Below are 20,506 nucleotides of genomic sequence, written 5' to 3'. Positions count from 1 at the left end.
GTGCGGGGGTGTCCCGGCCGTGAGGGGCGCAGGGGACGCCTTGGCGGGCACAGCCCCAGGTGCCGCTCAGGTGTCATTTGTGCCCACGGGTGCAAAGGCAGCTGCTCGTGGCGTGTTTAGTACCGCAGTTGTATAAAGTGTTGCAGCTGTGGAACAGATGAAGTGTTTAGAGGAATGCACCAGCTTTTGCCAGGTTTCTTTTAGGTAAACGTAACCTTTTTACAGCATGAGAGTTTCTTGTTCTGAACGTGGACTGTGTGGCAGCTACGTTCTGGCCTAAACCAAAGGGTGATGTTTGCCCAGTTAGCCTGAATTTCTGAACTTCAAAAAACTCGGAGTTTGAATTTTTATTTTTTTTAAAGTAAAATACAGTCCTAATAGGGCTTAATTGTTCTAATGAAAAAAGTTTTCGAGAAGATCCCAGTGTTTATTTATATGCCATACATGCTTGTAAAACTCAATTGTTTCTTATTTGCATGTTTGGTTGGTTTTTTTGTGCTAATGACTGATCAGACAGTGTGAGAGGAAAATGGGGCTTTATGAGGGCTCTAAAGAATTGGTTGTTTAAAGACTGGCCTGATGAATTTGGCTTCAAAAGTTCCTTTTAGGTATAGATTGATTGGCAAATCCCACGATTAAGACTGCCCACTAAAGGAGGTGTTACTTTGCGGCCGGTTACGATTACACGGTGCTGTCATCTGAAGGTTGATTGACAAATGTAGCCACAGAGTTGTACAAAACCAAGGCTGGCAGCTGCATGTTCGGAGTGTGTGAATCCCAAGTCTCAGGGCAGCGCACGAACTTTGGGAATCCCCTGCAGCAGAGTCAGGCCTGCGTTTGCAGAAGGCATTTGGGTGGTTGCAAACGCTTGACCTTTTCTTAACTGCTGCTGCCCGTTACAATTTTGTTAAATGTATAAAGAATTGTCTTCTGTGCAATGACAGATTGTTACTATAGTTCACTTCTTTCTTTCCCAGTTCATACAGATTTTGTCCAGAGATTGTCTAGAGATTTGTTCATGGCATTTTATATAATAACTGAAGAAATTTACTCAAGAAATAAACATTATTTTAGTTGAAAAGTTCTTCTGATAAAAGAGTTTATTTAAAAATCAAATTTTATTTAATATCTTTCAGGTAACATTCATATCTAAAAATAAAAATAATGTTCTTCTATTTCAAGCTTACTGCTGCATCTTTATGTTGAAATTTGTATAACTTCAGGGCTTTTTACTTCCTTTCTGGCCCTGTCAGAAGGCAACGTGGTTGGGATTATCGTAGAAAGTGACTGAAACTCCCCCATGTGTTTCTGGTTTGGCTGAGGCCTGTGCTGGAGTCCCAGCTCACAAACAGCACTCTTTGGTTTGGTTTTGGTTTTTCTTTACTAGCGTGCTGCTTGGAGTAAGTGTAGTAAACATGGAGTACAGGCACATGTGCCTGAAATGCACAAGTGATTCATGTTTTATAGCCTGCAGCAATTTATCTTGTAAGACTCAATCCTGTGGGAGGTAATTTGTATCCTCATGTTTATGTGTATTAAATTATGACTTACTTTTTTTTCCAGTAAAACCAAATTTTATTTAGAAATTTTCATTTCCCTTCCTGAAACAATAAAATACTGTTTCATTTGTTGCTAGGCTGATTAGGAGCAGATTATAAAGGTATTCAGTAGTTGACTAATCTAAAGCCCCTGAAATTTTGGTTACTTAAAAACATGTAAACTTTGAAGATTTGGAAAAACTTGTCATCATAATTGCAAACACTTTTTTTCTTATTGTGTATTCCAGAGTGGAAGATGTCCTACCTCAAATAGCTGAGATATTCAGTGCCATAAGTAATATATAAGACTGCAAGAAACATCCTGGTGTAGATTTCACATGGGATGAAAGCAGCACTATGCATAAGCAGAGTTTTAGCTTCTTGTCATTAATGTTGCTTCACACTTTCTTATGTGCTAGTTAAATCAGTATTTTTATTTCGTCTTGAATATATCAGATTGCATTCATCACCTTTTGGTGTTTATAGCAAATTTTCTATTGAATAACAAAGCTCACATCAAATATCCAAAAGATGGACTTTTTGTAAACTGTGTCCTTTTACTCAGATAAGTTTCATGGAAGTAAAAGCAAAATAAAACTGAGAGGTCAGTGTAGAAGAAGGAAACATTAGATGTAATGAAAGTTTGTGCTGTGCACTCTGTCATGTTAATAACTCCACTAACATTGCTTTCACTTAATTTAATGCTGATTGCCTTTAACATTTACTAAACAGTTTTGAAACCTACTGTAGCTTAGCCTGAGACGTTTGTGATTAGCTGCACCAATTTGAAATGGCCAATTTGGATGATGACAGAGCCTCCTCTGCGCATGCTTTTTTAAAATTTGGTAAGTGTGCAGTTCTGTGTTTTGTTTTTGTTTGTGGCTATTTAATTCAACAAAAAATAATTGTGTGTTTTGTTTCAAGCAGTGTTTTGTGCTAGTAGGTTTTTAGCACTGTACAGTTGAACTTAAACTGTAAGTTTAAGTTAAAAATTTGAACTCTTTCAGTGTAAATTTCTTGAAATTGTAATCTACTTAGATTGAAATCTGCTGTCAAATCTTCCTGTTTTGTTTGTGTTTTGTGTTCCTGTCAGCATCCCTTAGTGCAACCATCTCTGAACTCAAATTTCTCTTTTAAGATGACAGTCACGTGAAAGATGCCTTAAGAATGGTGTTTACAATTGGCTCCTAAAAAGCCCCAACGTGACTGGTTTAGAGATAAGTAAAATTTCCGGTCAGTCAGTCATCATTGGTTACAAAGTTTGACTTGTGGAAATTAAGTGGAAGCAAAGTAAAGGCCCTTGGCACAGCTTCTCCTCAGGTACAGCAGAAGCTAGAATACATGAAGTCAAGACTATTACTGTGTATTTTGAAAGGAGTTTGACTGGGATCAGATATATCCATATGTGAAACTGTGATTGGGGAAGACTCTTGTGTAGTCCTTGTTGAAGCACAGTAGTAGTCCAAGTGCTAGTGAGACTAGCCAAGTAAGGGGATACAACTGGGTGATTTGGACTCCCCTGCCTTGCCCGTGGCTTTTCAGTTTTGCTTCTCTCTACATCAAAGAACATATGATGAATTTACAGTGTAAAAAAAAAATAACTCTTTCCTAATTATTATATAGATACTTGATGTTTCTCTTGTTATGATGCAAAATAAACATTTTTAGTAGTTTTAACACTTACTGTTTTGAATTCTCAGAAATGGCAATGCCTGCCTTGAATATCCTGAATGGTTTCCTGCCTTGGTTGTAGCATTTGCAAGGCTTGTGTGGTAGACTTTGGCATTTTGGTTATGTGAAGTTCCTGTGTACTGGCACAATGGTCAGCATTTTATTTCTGGTGTTCAGTAGCTTTTGTGAGTTGTTAGTTACTGTAAATCCTGAAATCAGTAGTTTGCATTAAGTGTAATACATGGCACAGAGAACTACCTTTAGATGATTAGGAAACAGAGAAAGGACAAAATAAATTGGTAGATATTTTTTTCTTTTTCCTCTCTGGTGACCTGTGACAGGACCTGAGGGAATGGCTGGAGCTGTGTCAGGGGAGGTTTAAGTTGGGTATTAGAAGGAGGTTCTTCAGCCAGAGGGTGTTGGGCACTGGAACAGGCTCCCCAGGACAGGCCACAGCACCAAGCCTGACAGAGCTCAGAAAGAATTTGGACAATGCTCTCAGGCACAGGGTGGCATTCTGGGCTTGTTCTGTGCAGGGCCAGGAGCTGGACTTCGACAATTCTTGTGGGTCCCTTCCAACTCAGGATATTCTGTGAAATACTAATTGAATTACTTGCACAGTGTAACACATGATTTTTGCTTTGTAAATGATAGTTTAAAAGCTTTGGCACTTCAGTCCTATTTTAATGAGACTATTGCAAGATTTTACTCATTTTTACCTGTGTTATCATCACTCAACCTAGGTAACAATTCATACCTTTTGTTTACTTCTACTATGTATTCAGGTAGAGGAAAACTTTAATACCTTTTGCATCTTCTTCTCCAAGCCCTTCTCCTGGTGTTTCCTTACCCTTTTTTCATTGAATTGTAGAACAGTTCAGTCTGGAAGGGTTGTCAGGATGGCACCTACTCCAGCCTCTTGCTCAAAGCAGGGTCATCAACTATGAAATCATAGTTTCCTCCTGTATGTAGTCATTAAAAATCCCCATGTGATATCATTTCTTAAACTTTGCTGTGAGTAGAAATAAAATCCTCTTTGGTCCCAATGACTTCTGTAATGTGAAGATGTCATTGCCCTTACTAATGCTGGGTAATGAAAGTTACAGTGTTCTGAGGTCCAGAGCTTGTTCCTGGCTCAAGAGTTTGATTATGTCCAGACCTAGTGTCGCATTAAAGGCTGTGGTCAGCTTTCATTCTTATCAAATCTAGAAAGAAATCTTGTATTCTCAGCTTTTTTCTTTTGGTCTGTCCTGATTTAATTATGCAAATCAACATTTTCTTGTGTTCTTCTGGCATGTGAAATGTTGGGAATAAAGTTCTTGCCATGTTGCTTCCATTTGTTTGGGATTAACTTTGTGCAAGTGTTTGCTTATATTAATTCTGTACTTTGAAAAAAATTGAATAAACCGTGCTTGTTGAAATCTTTGCTTCTTGAAAGCAAATCTTTATCCATAGACTCAGTACAGAATTCCATTCTAATCCCTATTTTTCTTTAATATCCACAATTACTGCCATCTTCAAGGAGGTGTGTGTGTGTTCAAAGCTTCTGTATATACAAATTTGGGAGCAGAGTTGTTTTAAAGTCATTTTGGTCATAGCTTCTGAGTTGAAACATTTGGACAGTTTATATCTCTTCCCTTAAAGAGCAGTTAATGCTAATCTATAACTGGAATAAAAATGAGGTGGATGGGAAAGTACTTTAACTTCAGGATGACATAATATTTTCAGCCTCCAGAGCTTGTGTATACAAAGGATTGAAGTTTCTTCCTGTTCTTTAATACTTTGAAAGGAATGTCTATCATTTTTAGTAATCATTCAACTTGAAGAGTGGCAAAATCATATTACTCTGGAACCTGTAAATGGTAGGAAACGAAAGGGGATTAGTTTTCCTTCAGATTATGAATATAGGATGTTTAGTCAGTGCAATGTCTAAAGGCAAACAGGGTTTAATTGGACTTGGCATCAAGACTTTGAGTGTTCTCTTATCAGACATTAATTATACTAATGCAGGAAGTGACACTTTGATTTTCTATCAGTTTTTTACTGATCTTGAAGTAGGTGCTGCCTGCAGCAATGCACTTGTGGTGTAAGGAAATAATGGGCACACTTCATTCTTTGTGGAAAAAAAGCTGAACTCCCATATACCCTATTTAAATATTGGATAGTTACACCACTAGACAGCAGAAGAAATAGTAAATCAACAAAATGGGTTTTTATGTTCTTCCTAGCACACCTACTTATTTACCCAAAATAAAACTCACACTGTATGGCTACAACAAAGTGATGTATTTATGAAAAACAGTATTTAAAATTAATGTCCTCATTCTGTTCCTTCCAAATGCTAACATACAAACTGAGACCTCCAGGGTACTATTTGCATATGTCATTCTGTTATGTTTAGAGTGCTGCAGTCTTGCTGTTGTCATTTTTTAAATTTTTTTTTTTTTCAGTTTGAAAACCTATTTTAAATATGTAATTGAAAATAGCTTTCTATGACAGGTTTTTATATTGCTGAACTCTTAAATAGATTTTGGATGAGACTGTAGACAGGCTTTTTTTCCAGCCATCCTAAAAATAGCTACCTCTGTGTTACAGGCTCACTCCAAAAGCACAAGGAAGGAGCAGCTTCGTGTTTGTCCTGACTGTTCCTTGCTTTGATTAAGTTGTGATAGTAATGAAATGTAATTTACCACATCATTTCTCCAGGAGAATGCTGTAGACACCCAAGCAAAACATAAACTATATAGATGCTAATGAGGAATTAATGAAGAATATGTGGAAAACTTTGATTAAAGCAAGTTCTCCTCCTTGTAGTAGGAGTAATTTTAGGGAATACTTCCAAAGCATAAAACTTTCCTTTTTGTCAGTTTTTCAAACTTAGAATTCATTTCACCTTTCTGTTCCATCAACAGTCTACTCTGACTGTTTTACTATATTTCTATTAAAGTTTCGAACATCTAGAATAATGTAATTTGTAGATGGTGGTGTTTTGACATTTTCATGCTCTCTATTCTGTTTAATCTTCTTTCTGCACAAAGTTGAAACCTTTGAATGCTCTGAAATAGAAGAATATGTTTGCTTTTTGTTCTTGATAACTTTGTTTTGTTTCTCTGTTGGCCACAGAGGGTCACAGTTTGTCTGGTAAGTATTTGAATTAGAACAATTTTAGTTCAGGAACTTTTGACTTGTGTGTGTGTGTGCCTGTGGATGCTCAGGTGTGTTGGCAGCCTGCAGGAAGTGGGCATTCTGAACCTGTTTCACACACAGATATGGTGGTGGATATGCATATGATATATAATTTGCTAATCTAAGAGGTAGAATCTTAATTTTGCCTTTGAAAATCTAGTAAGTGAATTTCTCATAAATTTGCTGCTTTTTATGCACTGACTTCCTGAAGATTTTTTTTCCTTTGTGTATTCTGTCCTTTCACTACAACACTGTACAAAATTACAGTTACTGCAGCTCACTGTGTTGTGTGCTTTTGCAAGATAACTGAATTAATTGTATAACACTATAAATTATGAATCTTCTCATGGACAGGGATTTGTAGGCTAAAAGTAGAAAAACGAAATTGCTTTGAAAAATGGATTTAAATTGGTTCAGAATGTTCATTATTTATTTATTTATTGTAATAGAAGAGACAAAAGCTGTGGTATGTTACAAGTTTTTCTTTTCCATTGCAGAACAATTTCATTTCTTTTGACTTTGTTTTTTTAGGCAGCTCAAATAAACTGGGCTCTCTGTCCTTCCCTTTCAGGCCCTTTCCCACATGCAGGTTTTTATTTCTAACTTAACCTCACCCAGAGAGGAAAGAAAAGGCTGTAGGGGAAGCTCAGATGGGTTGGGAAGCATCACCAGGGCCTCCATGCAGAGCAGACACCCAGGGGTCTGCTCAGGGAGGGGTGGATATTTTTCCACTCCTGTGCTTGCAAAGCAAAGGTAATACTAACCTGGGTGAGGTTCGAATTCTTGAAGGGCAAGAGACATTTTGTTCTCTCCCCACTGAAGGACTTGATTCATAAAGCTTCTGTCACCATTCCACACACATTTCAATTAGGTTGGAAAAGACCACTGAGGTCATCAAGTCCAGCATTTGACCAAACACTGTCTTGGCAACTGGACAAGGCACTGAGTGCCACATCCAGTTCTTTCTTGAACACTTTTCTTTTTCTTCATTTTGTTTTCTTGATTTCATGGGGATGAGAGTCCTGTGTTTGGACAATCTCATGTCTGATGCTTGGGAATGTGCTGGGATTGCCAAAGAGGCACTGTGAAAAGGAGCACTCACTGTGTCCTGCCAGAACTGCTTGGCTGGCTGGGCTTCCCTGGCCCTGCATTCCCTGAGCTTTTCAGAAGGGCAGCATCCAGTCCGGAAAGGGGGAATTCTCATTCTTCCTGTTAGCACATGGCTTTAGGGGAGATCTTGCCGTCCAGAACACTGAATAAAGCCCAAGTGATTTATGGAGGAGAGCAAGATGTTACTCTGAAATTAGAACTTGGAAATGGTTCACCCCAGTAATTTTTAATAGGTAGCTCAAGTCAGCTCTCAATAAAACTGACTTCTCAGGTGCAGATAGGGAAGCAGTGGGACAGTGAGAATGAAAGACGGTGAATTGATAGCATTGTATTTCTCTGGAATACAGGTAATTTGTGGGCTTTATCTGTTTAATAGCTCGTTTAAGCTTCAGTAGCATGTGGGAACAAGCCACTCTTATTCTGACATGAGATCAGCTGGGCTGACTCTGGTGGTGGGTACAAACAAGGTTGGGATAGGTGAAACCCTGATAGTATTGAACATCTTCACCATTTTAGAAGGCAGGTAGGGCAGTAATAATTGACTATGGTCTACTTTTGTCCCTCTTCTCTTTTTCTGCATATCTTCTGGAATTTTCTCTGTAACGTACTTGAGTGCTAAGAAAATGTTCCTAGAAAATTCTTAACATTTAATGGTTGTCGTCAATAATTAACTATATATTTATGTAGCATTTGCTGTAGTTGAGTATCTAGGAGGCATTGGAGATACAGATGGAGGTCTGGTTTGTGTAGACAGGCACTGTAGAAAAAATTCTCTGAGACTGTAGAGATAACAATTTTTTTGTTTCAATTAAAGTTCAGTAAATTGTGCTTTTGTATAACAAACATGAAAAAATACCCAATTGCAGTAATTTTTAGCAGTATTAGAATTATGAAACTGATTCTGATCTTGATTTTGGTTTTCCTTTTTTATTCTTATTTTAGGTTCAATTTATGAGCCACTTAAATGTATTAACCTTCCAAAACCAGAGGGGGAAACTCTGTGGGATAAATTAAATCATTACTATAGAATTGGTAAGTTAATAATGCTTGAACTAACCTGGATGTGAGTTAGAATTGATATTTGCATGATAAATACCGGTGCTACGTTATTCCTACTTAAAGATAGTTTCCTAAACTTCTGCTGGAAGTTTGGAAGGTGCAAAAAGGAGGGCTGAGTTACACTTCTTGCTGAAAATCAAAATGTCTATTGAAAATCCAGTCCAGCTGTAAGACTGAATTTAGTATTATTTTGCATAGAGGGGTAGCTTAGGATTGGAGCATTGACCAGATACAGCTGAGGAAAAATTTAAATGGACAAAAGCTTTCTTGCAGCACTTGGAGCAGTTTGGTAGGTGATCAGTTAGAAGTTCTTTTTTGTTATTAATGGTGCCATAATGTATTTTTGTGTTGAAATTTAATCTGTTAGCTAATTTCAAGCCAACTTTAGTGCTTTTCTTTTCATTATGAGGCTATTTTACGCCAAAACCATTCAAGAAGCAATGATTGCTTCTTGTTAGATTGTTTTGGGTTTTAGTATGTTTGTGTTATAATGAAGTCCTGCCTGTATTCTAAAATCAGGGTTGCTTAATGGCTGTGCAACTGACAGTTTAAAATTTAATTTTTACTCAGGTGGGGGTATAGAATAGAAACAATTTTCCCATCACTCTAAAAATGTGGGATGAGACTCCATTCAAATGGCTTTTTGAAGTGAAATCTCAGTTGTACCTGGTTTATCCATAGATGTGTTGCTTTTTTAGATGCATTGCTTTTAGCTCTCTTACAAAGGAGATGTTCAATTTGCTTTTTTAACACTTGGCAGCAACAAATCTGTGATGGTGCTTGCTATTTATCTCAGGCAATTATGCTGCTGCTACAGTAAAAATCACTACTGAATTTATGCTTCATTTATAATAGTCTATATTGACTTTTTCAGGTCATATTTTATCAAAGTTTTTGTTATAGGGTATCATGACACGGAAGAATATAATGCAAAAAACTGTAAAACCTTGTAATTTTCATTTAAAATACTTAGTTTCTAAGTATTCCACAAGGACAATAAAGAGGCCTTCATAAAATTGATGCTTGATAACAATCTGTGGAAAAAAAACCTGCTTTCCTGTCTTATGCTGAACAGATTATTGTTAGAAAGGTCACATTTGAGGGCATTAAGCCCAGTTTCAGTCTTGTAGCATTCTGGTTATTATATAGCCTTATGAAAAAACAATTCCCCAAATGCAAAATATTGAAGTACAAAAAGAATTAAAAGAATATTTAGTATTTTTCTGAACTCAGTTTTAGCAACTTGAAAATTCCTGTCTTACTCTGTTTTTGTATCAAGGTACTGACTTAAGTAATTGTAGTTGTCCTTTTCCTCACTTACTCCTTTCTACTTCTATAAATATTGATGCAGTTGTCTGGCCTGAATTAAAAATGTAATTATTATGAATGTAGAGTTCTGGAGAGTTTAAGCATTTAACTGACTGGGGGGGCAGTTGACATAATGTAGTCACTTTTTACTTCTGTTTGCATAGAAAGGAAATTACTGGGTTGCTTTGTAGGAATTCTGTACAAAGTGGGTTGTGCTAGAACAGAGTCATAGAAATAGTTTTGAATTCTGCTGGGGTTTTGTGTAAAAAGGTCTAATTTGACTGTAAAAACAATGTAACAAATTTTGTGTGTGTTTCTCCTTACCTTTCTTTCTCTTATTTTATCTCGTGTATGTTCTAACAGGTTGTTCACACCTTGATCTATTCCTGAAAATCTATTCAGAAATGGGAAGAAATACACATGTTGCTAACAACCTTTTTATTTTTCCTTCTTCCAGTTAAATCAACGTTGCTGCTCCATCAAAGCCCAACCACAGGTCTGTTCCCTACCAAGACTTACGGGGATAACCAAAAGGCAAAAGTCCACGACAGCCTTTACTGTGCTGCCTGTGCCTGGGCATTGGCCCTTGCTTACAGGTGAATAACTTCTACACTCGTGTCTCTGCCAAGTTACATTCCCTCTCTTACTCAGTTCCCTGGGAAAGTTTTAAAAGATGGAAGTTTATTAAAAGTACATTTGTAAACCTGTAGAGAATGGTGTGTTTCCAAATCTCAATAAAAATATTTATGAAGGTGCTAGGTTAAAAATGTCACTCTACTTTTGGTAAGTAAACATGTTTTCATATAATGTAATTGGTACCAGTATTTGTTACAGAGGAATTAATGCATGCTACTAAAAATAGAGGTTCTTCTGGCAGATTGTACTCAAGGGATACTGCTTGTTTTAAATCTAGTAGGAGAGTTCAGGGCATTGGCAGGCTTGTTGCAGGCACTAAGAATAATTTACTTGCAAGAGACTGGATGTTATAATATCAGGAAGAATTTTTTTTAATTCTTAAATTTTGAAATATGAATGCTTGTGTAAGTCACATAAAAAACCCCTTTTTTTATTATTATTTTTAATAAGAAAGGATGACCAGAGCAGTAAATATGTTGATATGAGTGAGGGCACCACTATGCAGCAACATTAGTTAAATACTTAATATTCCAAATCATTAATGTCTCCTTTTTTCTTCTCCCCCTCCAATGCATTTGCAATTTGTTTTATGAGTTATCTCTCTCACCCAGGCGTATTGATGATGACAAGGGAAGGACTCATGAGCTGGAGCATTCTGCTATAAAGTGCATGAGAGGAATTCTCTACTGCTACATGCGCCAGGCCGATAAGGTAAAACTGTGCGGCAGACGTGAGCACTCGCCTCATTCAAAGGGATTAATTAAACTGGGAAAACTAACTGCTAAATAGAGATCAAATTCAGTGTTTCCGTGTGCCCCAGCTCAGAACAGCTGCTTTATTGTTGTCAGGTCACAGCGTTGTTTTAGGGAATAGAAGACAGGAGCATTTTGGGAAGGAAAGTGCAGTGTACGCTTGAAACTTCTTTGTGTTCATTTTGCAGTTATTTGTCCCATTTAAATATTACACCACTGGTAGTTGTGGGGGGTTTTATGTCTTTTTAGTGATTAAATGGAAAGATGTAGAACTACTTTTTGTTGAGGCTGGAGAGTTTTCTTTGCACTGTTATCTTGGTTATTGCGTTTGCAGTTCTTCTCCTTACCTAGGTGATAATTTTGATTGCTTTGCTTGGTTTCTTTAGCAGACATTTCCCAGCAGTATATTACTTAATGACATAAGTTCACAAAGGCACATGTTTCCAAAATGAGTGGGGAAACAGAGTAATTTATTTGTGTTGCAATACAGTTGATTTACTCAGCCCATAATTCTCTTGTGAGTATACTCTAAATATTCAGGCCTTCTCCTTATCAAAATTTAGGTGTGGTGGATTAATTTTGCATAGTGGTTAGCAGCAGATCTAGAAGTAGTTAAATATATATATTCCATGTGGTTATTTGAAGTTTCAGGTCACTGACTTTTAACTGTATTATTAGAAATAGTTTTCATGAAGCCCATAGCTTCCATTACAGCTGAGCACACAAACTGAAATGGGAAGTCCACAGGTAACAATAATAATAAGCAAGTATTCTATTGCCAGTTGTATTTATGCTGACATACGTTTTCTGGGGGGTTGGATTGTTTCTTGAGAGTCTCACATCTTTAAATAATCTTGACCTAAATTGATCTTGTTACATTTGAGCTGCTGTTTTTCTCTTTGATGTACAGCTGTTTGTTTTGGGGATGAGTGCAGATCTGAATAATGAGTGTTAAATTAACAGAGGTGTCACACTGCTGGCACACTGCCTGTCTGGTTTTGCCTTGTTTACTACAGATGCTTTTCTCTTCCTACAGTGTAGTAATAAATGATTTCTGGTACCTAACAGACAGAAGTCAAGCTGGACTTTATTCTGAGTGACTGTGTATGGCCTCATGTAAAAGGAAGATATTTTTTAATAATATGGATTATATATGCCCAGGACATGACCTGAGCAGATTCTGCTGGTTGTAACAAAAATGGCAGATGTTGTGTTCTATTGCCAATGAACATATGAGTTCTGACCTGAAGTGTATTTAATGTGTTTGTGGAGCGGATGTGACAACTCCACAATACAGTATTTGTTTGCTTGTTCTGAGGCACGTGCTGTATGTTTTGTTGGTAGAGAAGAAAATCTCATGAAGGTAGCATCAGTGTTGAAAATACTGTGAAATGTGGATCAGGTACTGGCAATAATGGTTAGAAAATTCTAAAATTTGTTGGAGAGTGTAGTGGTTTGGTCCAAAATACTCATTACTCATAACCTATGACAGAGAGCAAAGCATGACTTGAAGAGTTATGGAGTTACCTTGGTTTTATTTAATTGCCAGCTATAAAGTAATTGTTCCGAAAAGATACTGTTGATTGTAAGGTTTACATAGTGGTCAAATGAAGAAATTTTTTAGTTTGGTAGTAATAATAATAATTTAAATAAGGTATATGATGAATTTGTGTTTGCTAAACATACTAAAATGATTCACTTTGCTTTTATGTTTTGCCTTTAATTCACTTTTAGGTTCAGAAATTTAAACAAGACCCCAAACCGTCTGCATGTTTGCATTCTGTGTTCAGTGCACACACTGGAGATGAGGTTTTCTCCCATAAGGAGTATGGTCACCTTCAGGTAACACATGCCTGTAGATGTAAATCCAAGTTTGGCTGATTTTTTTAATAATATTATTGTTGTCTCCATTCTTCTGTAATGCTGCTGTCTCATTTTGGTTTAATTTGTGTTAGATGTGCTGTATGTGGTAAAACTGAGTTGCCTTTTGCATCTTCTACTGAAAAAGACAAGAGTGTTTTGAAACATAACTCAGTGGTATGTTTTGGCAAGAAGGTACTGAAATAACTGTGTGATTGTAGAGGTAGATGGTTGGTTGTTTACTAAGTTGCTTCTTTTTGAGACCAACAGATGGCTGTCAATAAATAATCCTGGCAAAAAAATGTTGTAGTCAGTAAAGTGGAAGATGTAATATAATCGTAACAGTTAATATTAACATTCCTAGCTTAATTTTCCATAATTTTGAGCAATTTTCATTCATTTAATGTACACTGACAACAGCTTTGCCCAATTGGGAATTGTTCACTGCTTTGCATAGTGGTTCCTAGTCAGACTCATTGCATAACTGATTGTTTTATTTTCTCTCATTTTCTAAATTCTAATCTACTCTTTTTATTTCCCCTTCTCTTTACTTTCAGACCCACCTTTGCTTTCATGACCTTGTTATTTTGCATTCCATAAGTCTGCATAGTCCTTTTAGCTCAAAATTTGCTAGTGAAATTAATCAGAACTGAGACAGTAGGTTGATGATTATTTCATTTCATGGTGACAGTATTACTTAAATAGTTTGTACAGTAAATGTTCTGCTTTCAGAAAGTGTATGTTCTAGGAAAAATGCTTTATGAAGTTACCTTAAGTTAGCATTTTGGACTTCTAAGTGGAATTTCCTGAAAAGGCATGTTTTATCTACAGGAGGAGACAATTTGGGGACCTGGGAGCACTGTATGACAGTTAAAAGTCTGGTTTTTGTGGCAGCTCAACCCTTCCCATAAACATGAATGCACATTCCCATCTGTCATCAGCGTACCTCAAAATTAGAGGGTTTTCAGCTCTGTGGAGACAAGAGTACAGAGTAACTGAAGGGGGCTTAGCTGGAGAAAATTGAATGTATTATGTAGCCCTTATTGCTGTACTCGGTGCTTTTCAGTTTGCATAAGACACTGGAGTCAGTGGTCTTTAAATACTTTCAGATTTTTAGAACTTGGACCTAATTTTTGATCTGCTGTGCTCCAGATAAGAATCCACTTTTTTGTTCTAGATGGTTTCTCTAAATTCCATATGATGAGATTGTGGTTTATACCTCATACTGTGCTAAACTTACTTTCTCTATTGGAGTTATATAAATTCTGAATTATAGTAAAATTCTGTAATAAAAAACCCAACCAGCAGTTGCCTTTGATTCCTCAGTGAGTTGGCATTATGATGCACATCTGTACAGCTGCTGAAGGTAATTACTGCTAACTATATGTGCTGTGGATGGGTACAAAAAAAAACTAGTTTTTCACATATCTGATAATACCTAAATGTTGTAATTCTCCTCCTGTCAGCTGATAACACCACAATTCCCACTAGGGCTGAAGTGATTTGCTTTCTAGGTGTGCTGTGCACTATTCAATATACTGCTTGCCTTTCTGGTAACCTACTTGCTAGTAAATTGTCATATATGGAAGCACAAAACCAGCTTGTGACTAAAGTGATTACCTAGGAGTCAAAGCAGTGTGCCTAAGGGAAAACCTTTTCCTAGCACAGTTTGAAATTAAAAAATCATAAAGCATCAGAAGTTTTAGAGGACAATGCTTGTTTGTGCCATCTTTTCCTATTGATCATTTCCACATCATTAGATCCAGAATTTTTGAAGGAGCAGAAGTGGGTTACAGTGGGACCATCTTTGTTAGTGAATTATACCATGTTTAGTTTGTTTACATCACTCCAATAAACAGAAAGTTAATTATAGTTTCCTTTCTGTGTTTAATTACTTCAGATCAATGCTGTGTCGTTGTTTCTCCTCTATTTGGTTGAGATGATCTCTTCGGGGCTGCAGATTATCTACAACACAGATGAGGTACAAATCGATTTCCCATCCTAAAACATGCCTCAAATTGTGGTTTTTCTTGTTTTTATTTCATTACCAGCTGTAAAGTAATTGTCCTGAAAATACACTGCAGGTATTCTATGATTTGAGTGGAACTCAGAAAAAGTAATGGAATGAATGGATAATAAAATAATAGCTAAAAAAGTGTTCGATGTGCAAAGAGTAAATGTAACATGAGATCAAAACTTTTGTAGTTCTCTGCTGTTTCTGATAGCTACAAAGTCAAGAATTAAAAGGTCTGTTAGGATTATTAACTTCTACTTACATTGTTCTCATTTTTCATATTATTTCAAACTCTGTCAGTGCATCCTGTCCAGTGGAAATTCAATATAATAAATAATGGGGTTAATTTTCAGGGAAGCCTGAAGGACTTTATCTTCAAATATAAGTGTATGAGGGTTAAGAAGTTTTGCTGTATCTTTAATTGAAAATAAAACAATTTTATATCTTAGTAAGAGATGTTTGTAGAGTGTGTTAACTCTTCTGTAAATAAGATAATAATAGCCTTGGCTTGAGTACAAGTCATGTCAGGACAACCTGCTGGCCTGCTCTAAAATGAGGTTATGTTTTGAAACTGGAATGGAAAGCACAGATGTGTTTATATATACTTTTTTAATTCTTTTTTTCTCCAATTTTCTTAATCTGGATTTGTTTAAATTTACTCTGTTCTGTTTGATAGTTGCTGCTGTATTGCCTTAAAAAGCTTAAATGCGCTTGCAGTACTACCATTAAAGAAAGGGAGATTTTTCCAGTAATAGTGAATTTGCATTATTTTTCTAAAACATATATATTCAGTAATGATTTTTTTTAGATAATTAGAAAACTAAATATTGCAATATGTCTTCTTTCTTTCTTTCTTAGTTAGATCATATGATAGGTCTGTATTATTTCCTCTGAATTGCCTTTATATCTGTGAGGAGGCAAATGTATATAATTAAGTATTTAATTAGCTTGATATATAATTTATGTTATCCTCCAGATGTTTGCGTTTAATTACAGATTCTGCAGAAAAAGTGCACGTTTATAGACTCCAGTCAGTGGATCTTCTCCACTTCCTTGCCAGGATGTCATTTTCCTAGCAGCTGTCCCGTCTAAATCTCTGCACTATGGAGATTCATAGATTTTTTTACCACAGACCTGCATGTTCTGTTGGTCTCTGCGTGGCTTCAGCAATTGTCAGATCCTGTTAACACCACATAATGATGAAATGTCCAAGGTTTCCCGTGTGTCTAGAGGATGTGGCACTCTGCTGCCCAAACCTGCAGTTGGGTGTCCCTCCCCAGTGCCACCATGGAGGGCTGGATCCAGGCCTTCCCTTGCAGAGCAGCGGTGCTGGCGCGGTGCAGGGTGCTGGCAGATGGGTGCTGTTTGCCAAACCAGCTGTGGGAATGTTTGTACACAGAGCCCTTGGCTTCAGAGGCAGTGCTGCCTCTCCATGGCAGGCGTGGCAGCTGTCACTGAGTTACCCTCTGGTTCATCTGTTGGCAGTGGAAAATTAATTTAATTGCATCTTTGCATCCACAGCAAAGATAACAGTGTATCTTTGTGTGAGTGAATGAATGAGAGCAGTTAGCCACACATTAACCAGCACCATGAGTATTTGCAGTTATCCATGCTGTGTGTGTGCTCTTTATAACGCTTCCATCTCCACGTGCTCAACTTTGCATAAATAAGCTTAACACACAACCCATAATTTCTGTAAGTGCCATAGCATTGGTCTGGTTATAACATTTACATACCTGTCATATGAATGATTTGTTCTCTGAAGATTTTGGTTTGCAACAAGCTATTTGATGGCTTTTTTGCTGTAAATCTGCTGTTTGGAAACCCTAGTTAGTGTCATAAAATGTCTGTAATTGACAATTTTTTTCCTGTGTTCCAAACACCATCACTGGTAAAAAGTAATCAGTAAGGTTATATATTTCTATGTGGTGCTATTTGCTCTTCATATAAATTTCAGTTACTGATAGATGTGGGAAAGGCCACACTTTTAATCCCTGGGTCTTCTGGCATCATTCAGAGAAAGTTCATTTTAATACAACCAAGTGCTAAATTACAGGGATGAATATACTGGGCATAGCTGAAGAGTAAGACAGGGTTTTCTTGAAAGTAGTAGCTATGAAAAGATTTAGTGTGCAGATAATTGTACATGGACACCCCATGATGAAATTTTAGCATAGGCATACTATATACAGAGACAAGTGTGTCTAGAATTATAATGTTGCTGCTGGACTGGTATTGGCATAAAGAGTGTATCTGAAATAGTAAATTTTTTAAATTTAAAGAAAAATGGAGAAAAAAGACAAAACAGAGGTATATACAGGTAACTTAAAATAGAAGCAAGTACCTTTCAGTATAGTCATTAAAAAAAAATCACTTGATTGTAGCATAGTGGATCTTTCTCTGTAGTTCCCCAATATGGTTGTGTTTATAGCCATTGCAATATTTTCCTTTCCACAGTTCCCTAGAATAATTTGGATGGGAGGGAATGGAATCCCTGCTTTGGGTGTAAATCTCGTGCTTGTGGTTAAATTTTCTCTAAGCTCTAATCTGTGGACTCTTTAAAGTGAACTGTAAAACTTATGCTCAATTTCATTTTTCTACGGTCGAGCAACTCCAAATATCTCTTTCAACAGTGTAAATCAGGAACAAATATCTGCTTAAATAAGTTCGCAGCTATAGTTGAACACACCTTAAATACCTTAAAATACCCTTCAGTACTTTAGTATTCAGTTGAAATGTGTTGGTCCAAGAGGAGATTTTAATTATAATAAATTGGTATAGATTTTAATTTATCTTTATAAAAGAGTGTGTTTGAATCTGCATAAATATGTATTATCTGGAGCTAATTTAATAAAATTTTGGCATATCAATTCTCTAAAATTAATTAAGAAAAAGCACCAAGATTTTTGTGTTGTAATTTTGTTTTGGTTTCTGATGTTGTTAGGAGAAATCTTTTTGAAAAGATCAAAACACCACCTTTTTGGAGCTCTTCAAATACGTGTCTTGAATATGAAATCATTTTTACCCCTGCCTTTGTTGGAACTTCTTTGTAAATTCACATTGACACCTCAGTTGGGAGAGCTCTTAACATATTGTGATTAAGAACTGGTTTTAAAGAAAATAATTGAACTTGGGAACATCATTCTTTGGGTTCAGTCAGAAAAGGATGGAAAGAACAGTTACAAGAGAGAGCAACTTCATCTTTTGGATAAAACAGAAAAACTGTGCTTTCATTTTCCTTCAGTCACTTTTCTTTCCTACAGGTGTCCTTTATCCAAAATCTTGTGTTTTGTGTGGAGAGAGCCTATCGTGTGCCAGATTTTGGTGTCTGGGAAAGAGGCAGTAAATACAACAATGGCAGTCCAGAGCTGCACTCAAGGTAGGTGAGAAATTGTAGCTCTTTTAGTCAAAGCAAGTAAATGAATAAAACGGATTCATGGGGTGAGCTAAAAATAATAATGCATGAAAATACTGTTTGAACTAAATTAAGGTTCTCTAAAGACTGAGGGATGTATTTTGGGAAAATGTGAAGATCATTTCATCATGATGTGCATGCTGAAATAACCACACGGATGCTTAGCTGTTTGAATATTCAAATTCCAATAATTATGTGCAGCTGCCTGTATATAATTCTGAAAATTGTGTTCAGAACAGTTCAGGGTCTTGAGGCATGTGCAATGGGATTGGAATCGGATTCATAAAACTGGTTAGGATTATCCTGCTTTAAAAAGGCGTTGAATTATGATTTGAGATTTTTCTCATCTCCACCATGGTGGGAAGATGATGCTGGACACTGGAGAGCAGCCTAGTGCCAAACGCTTTTCCAGGTTCTTCAGATGCTGCGAGTTCTGAGCCCTGTCCCAGGAGACAGGGAGCAATGCTGGTAGCATTTTAATGCTGGAGTGGTCCTGCTCACCTCACTGGAATTGCTCATGTGCTGTCTGCCTTGAAGGATCAAATCTGTAATCTGACAACTTGATTTTTCTAGTTTTACTATTGTTTTCTTCACTTTGTGACTTCTGAGGTTTTATTAATCATAAAAATGGATATAGATCGGATATCTCAGGATTTGTAAAACACTGTTGACCATCCTAATTATCAAGGGCTTGCAAAGAATACACGTTTCTTCCAGTCTTCAATATTGTCAAACAAATCTGTGGTGTCATTTGAGAATGAATTTTTTTTTTTAGTCCACATGCAGGCATGTATATTTTAACCTGTTGGTATAGTTACATGTTCTTGCAGCAAAACTCTTAATTTAGTCCGTTTTTTCAGGGCTTTTATAGAACATTTGTATCAATATGAGAGCTAAAAAATCCAAGTTGTTGTTCTATAATCTGCTTTATTACTTTGCTGGTTTTGTTTTCTCCTACTGTGTCTGCAGAATTGTCAAATGCCAGACTACATGAGCATTCACATAGAGAATCGAATGCTTCTTTCCACATCTCATCTCATAGAAATGTGCAAAAGGAACACTGAAACTCCTGTGCCTGCTGTTGTTTGCAGCATTCTGGTTATTCAGTATGTGAATTTCCTCCAGGGAAAACTGAGCATCTTTTAAGCAGATGGAAATGGGCATGTTGTTTTGTCTTAATCTAGACTGACATTTATAAGTTGGATTTTTTAAGGGTAAACTTTTGTGAGATGGACTGGGCCAATCTAACAGATCATTGAGCTAGCACAAAGGGAAGCGCAGAGCTTGATCCTAATTTAAGAAGTAGACTTTGGTCATCAGAAACAGGTATTGCCCCTATTTATCTTTCTTTGTGTATGTGTGGGCACTGTGCTTCATTGTAGAAAGCTGGTAGGCAATTTCCCTTGTTCTCATAAATCAGGAAAAATGGACAGGAAACATGCATCAAAAGACATATTTAGATATTATTGAGGAAAGCCCTGGGTACACTGAGATACTCTTTATACTTTATGTTCCAATTGTATCTACCAAAGAGAGCTATAAAAACATTTTTGTTTTAGATTGGTGAAGCAATTACGAGTATCAGGTCTACTCACAAATGATGTTGTGTGTCTTCTGTGGTTTTGGACCCCAGAGTGGTCTCTTCAGGGTCAGTGTTATGGATGGTGCACTCCTGACCCTTAAAGCCTCTGCTGGAAATCTCCATACAGGCTGTGTTTGCTTTCAGAATGAGTAGGGAATTCTTGTCTTTTATTGAAAGAGGCTTTCTTTTCCAAGAGGATATTATACAATTGGAAGTCTGTGAATAACAGCTGCACATTATGGCCCATGATAAAAGATGCAGATATTTTAAGCCTTCACAGCCTTGGTATTCTCTCTTAGTACAGCTCCAAACACTTCTAATAAATGATAAATAGCAAAACACTCTGTGGAGCAGGTCTTCACTGATGTATGTAAA

At 36.7% G+C, this 20,506-nt stretch overlaps 1 protein-coding gene across 4 annotated transcripts in view; it reads left to right on the top strand.

The window, feature by feature from the left end:
• The first annotated feature begins 1,578 nt into the window (after positions 1 to 1,578).
• The window catches only part of PHKB (phosphorylase kinase regulatory subunit beta), a 68,327-nt gene continuing 49,399 nt past the window's right edge, over positions 1,579 to 20,506 (top strand). For 2 of the 4 annotated variants that reach the window (XM_017740989.1, XM_017740990.1), the window contains exons 1-8: positions 1,579 to 2,383; positions 6,333 to 6,350; positions 8,448 to 8,537; positions 10,330 to 10,468; positions 11,120 to 11,219; positions 12,995 to 13,102; positions 15,021 to 15,101; positions 18,398 to 18,513. In XM_017740989.1, coding sequence (XP_017596478.1) covers positions 2,329 to 2,383; positions 6,333 to 6,350; positions 8,448 to 8,537; positions 10,330 to 10,468; positions 11,120 to 11,219; positions 12,995 to 13,102; positions 15,021 to 15,101; positions 18,398 to 18,513 — 707 coding nt within the window. In that variant the 5' untranslated portion in view covers positions 1,579 to 2,328. Of the gene's footprint in view, positions 2,384 to 6,332; positions 6,351 to 7,214; positions 7,853 to 8,447; positions 8,538 to 10,329; positions 10,469 to 11,119; positions 11,220 to 12,994; positions 13,103 to 15,020; positions 15,102 to 18,397; positions 18,514 to 20,506 lie in introns of those variants that run through there. The other 2 variants (XM_008638802.2, XM_017740991.1) reach the window with 2 other exon arrangements.

This window comes from Corvus brachyrhynchos, unplaced genomic scaffold (genome assembly GCF_000691975.1).
Source record: "Corvus brachyrhynchos isolate BGI_N302 unplaced genomic scaffold, ASM69197v1 scaffold26, whole genome shotgun sequence".
In the NCBI taxonomy this organism is placed as follows: Eukaryota; Metazoa; Chordata; class Aves; order Passeriformes; family Corvidae; genus Corvus; species Corvus brachyrhynchos.
The sequence above is the reverse complement of the archived record's forward strand: the minus strand, read 5'-3'. Positions and strand labels throughout refer to the sequence as shown.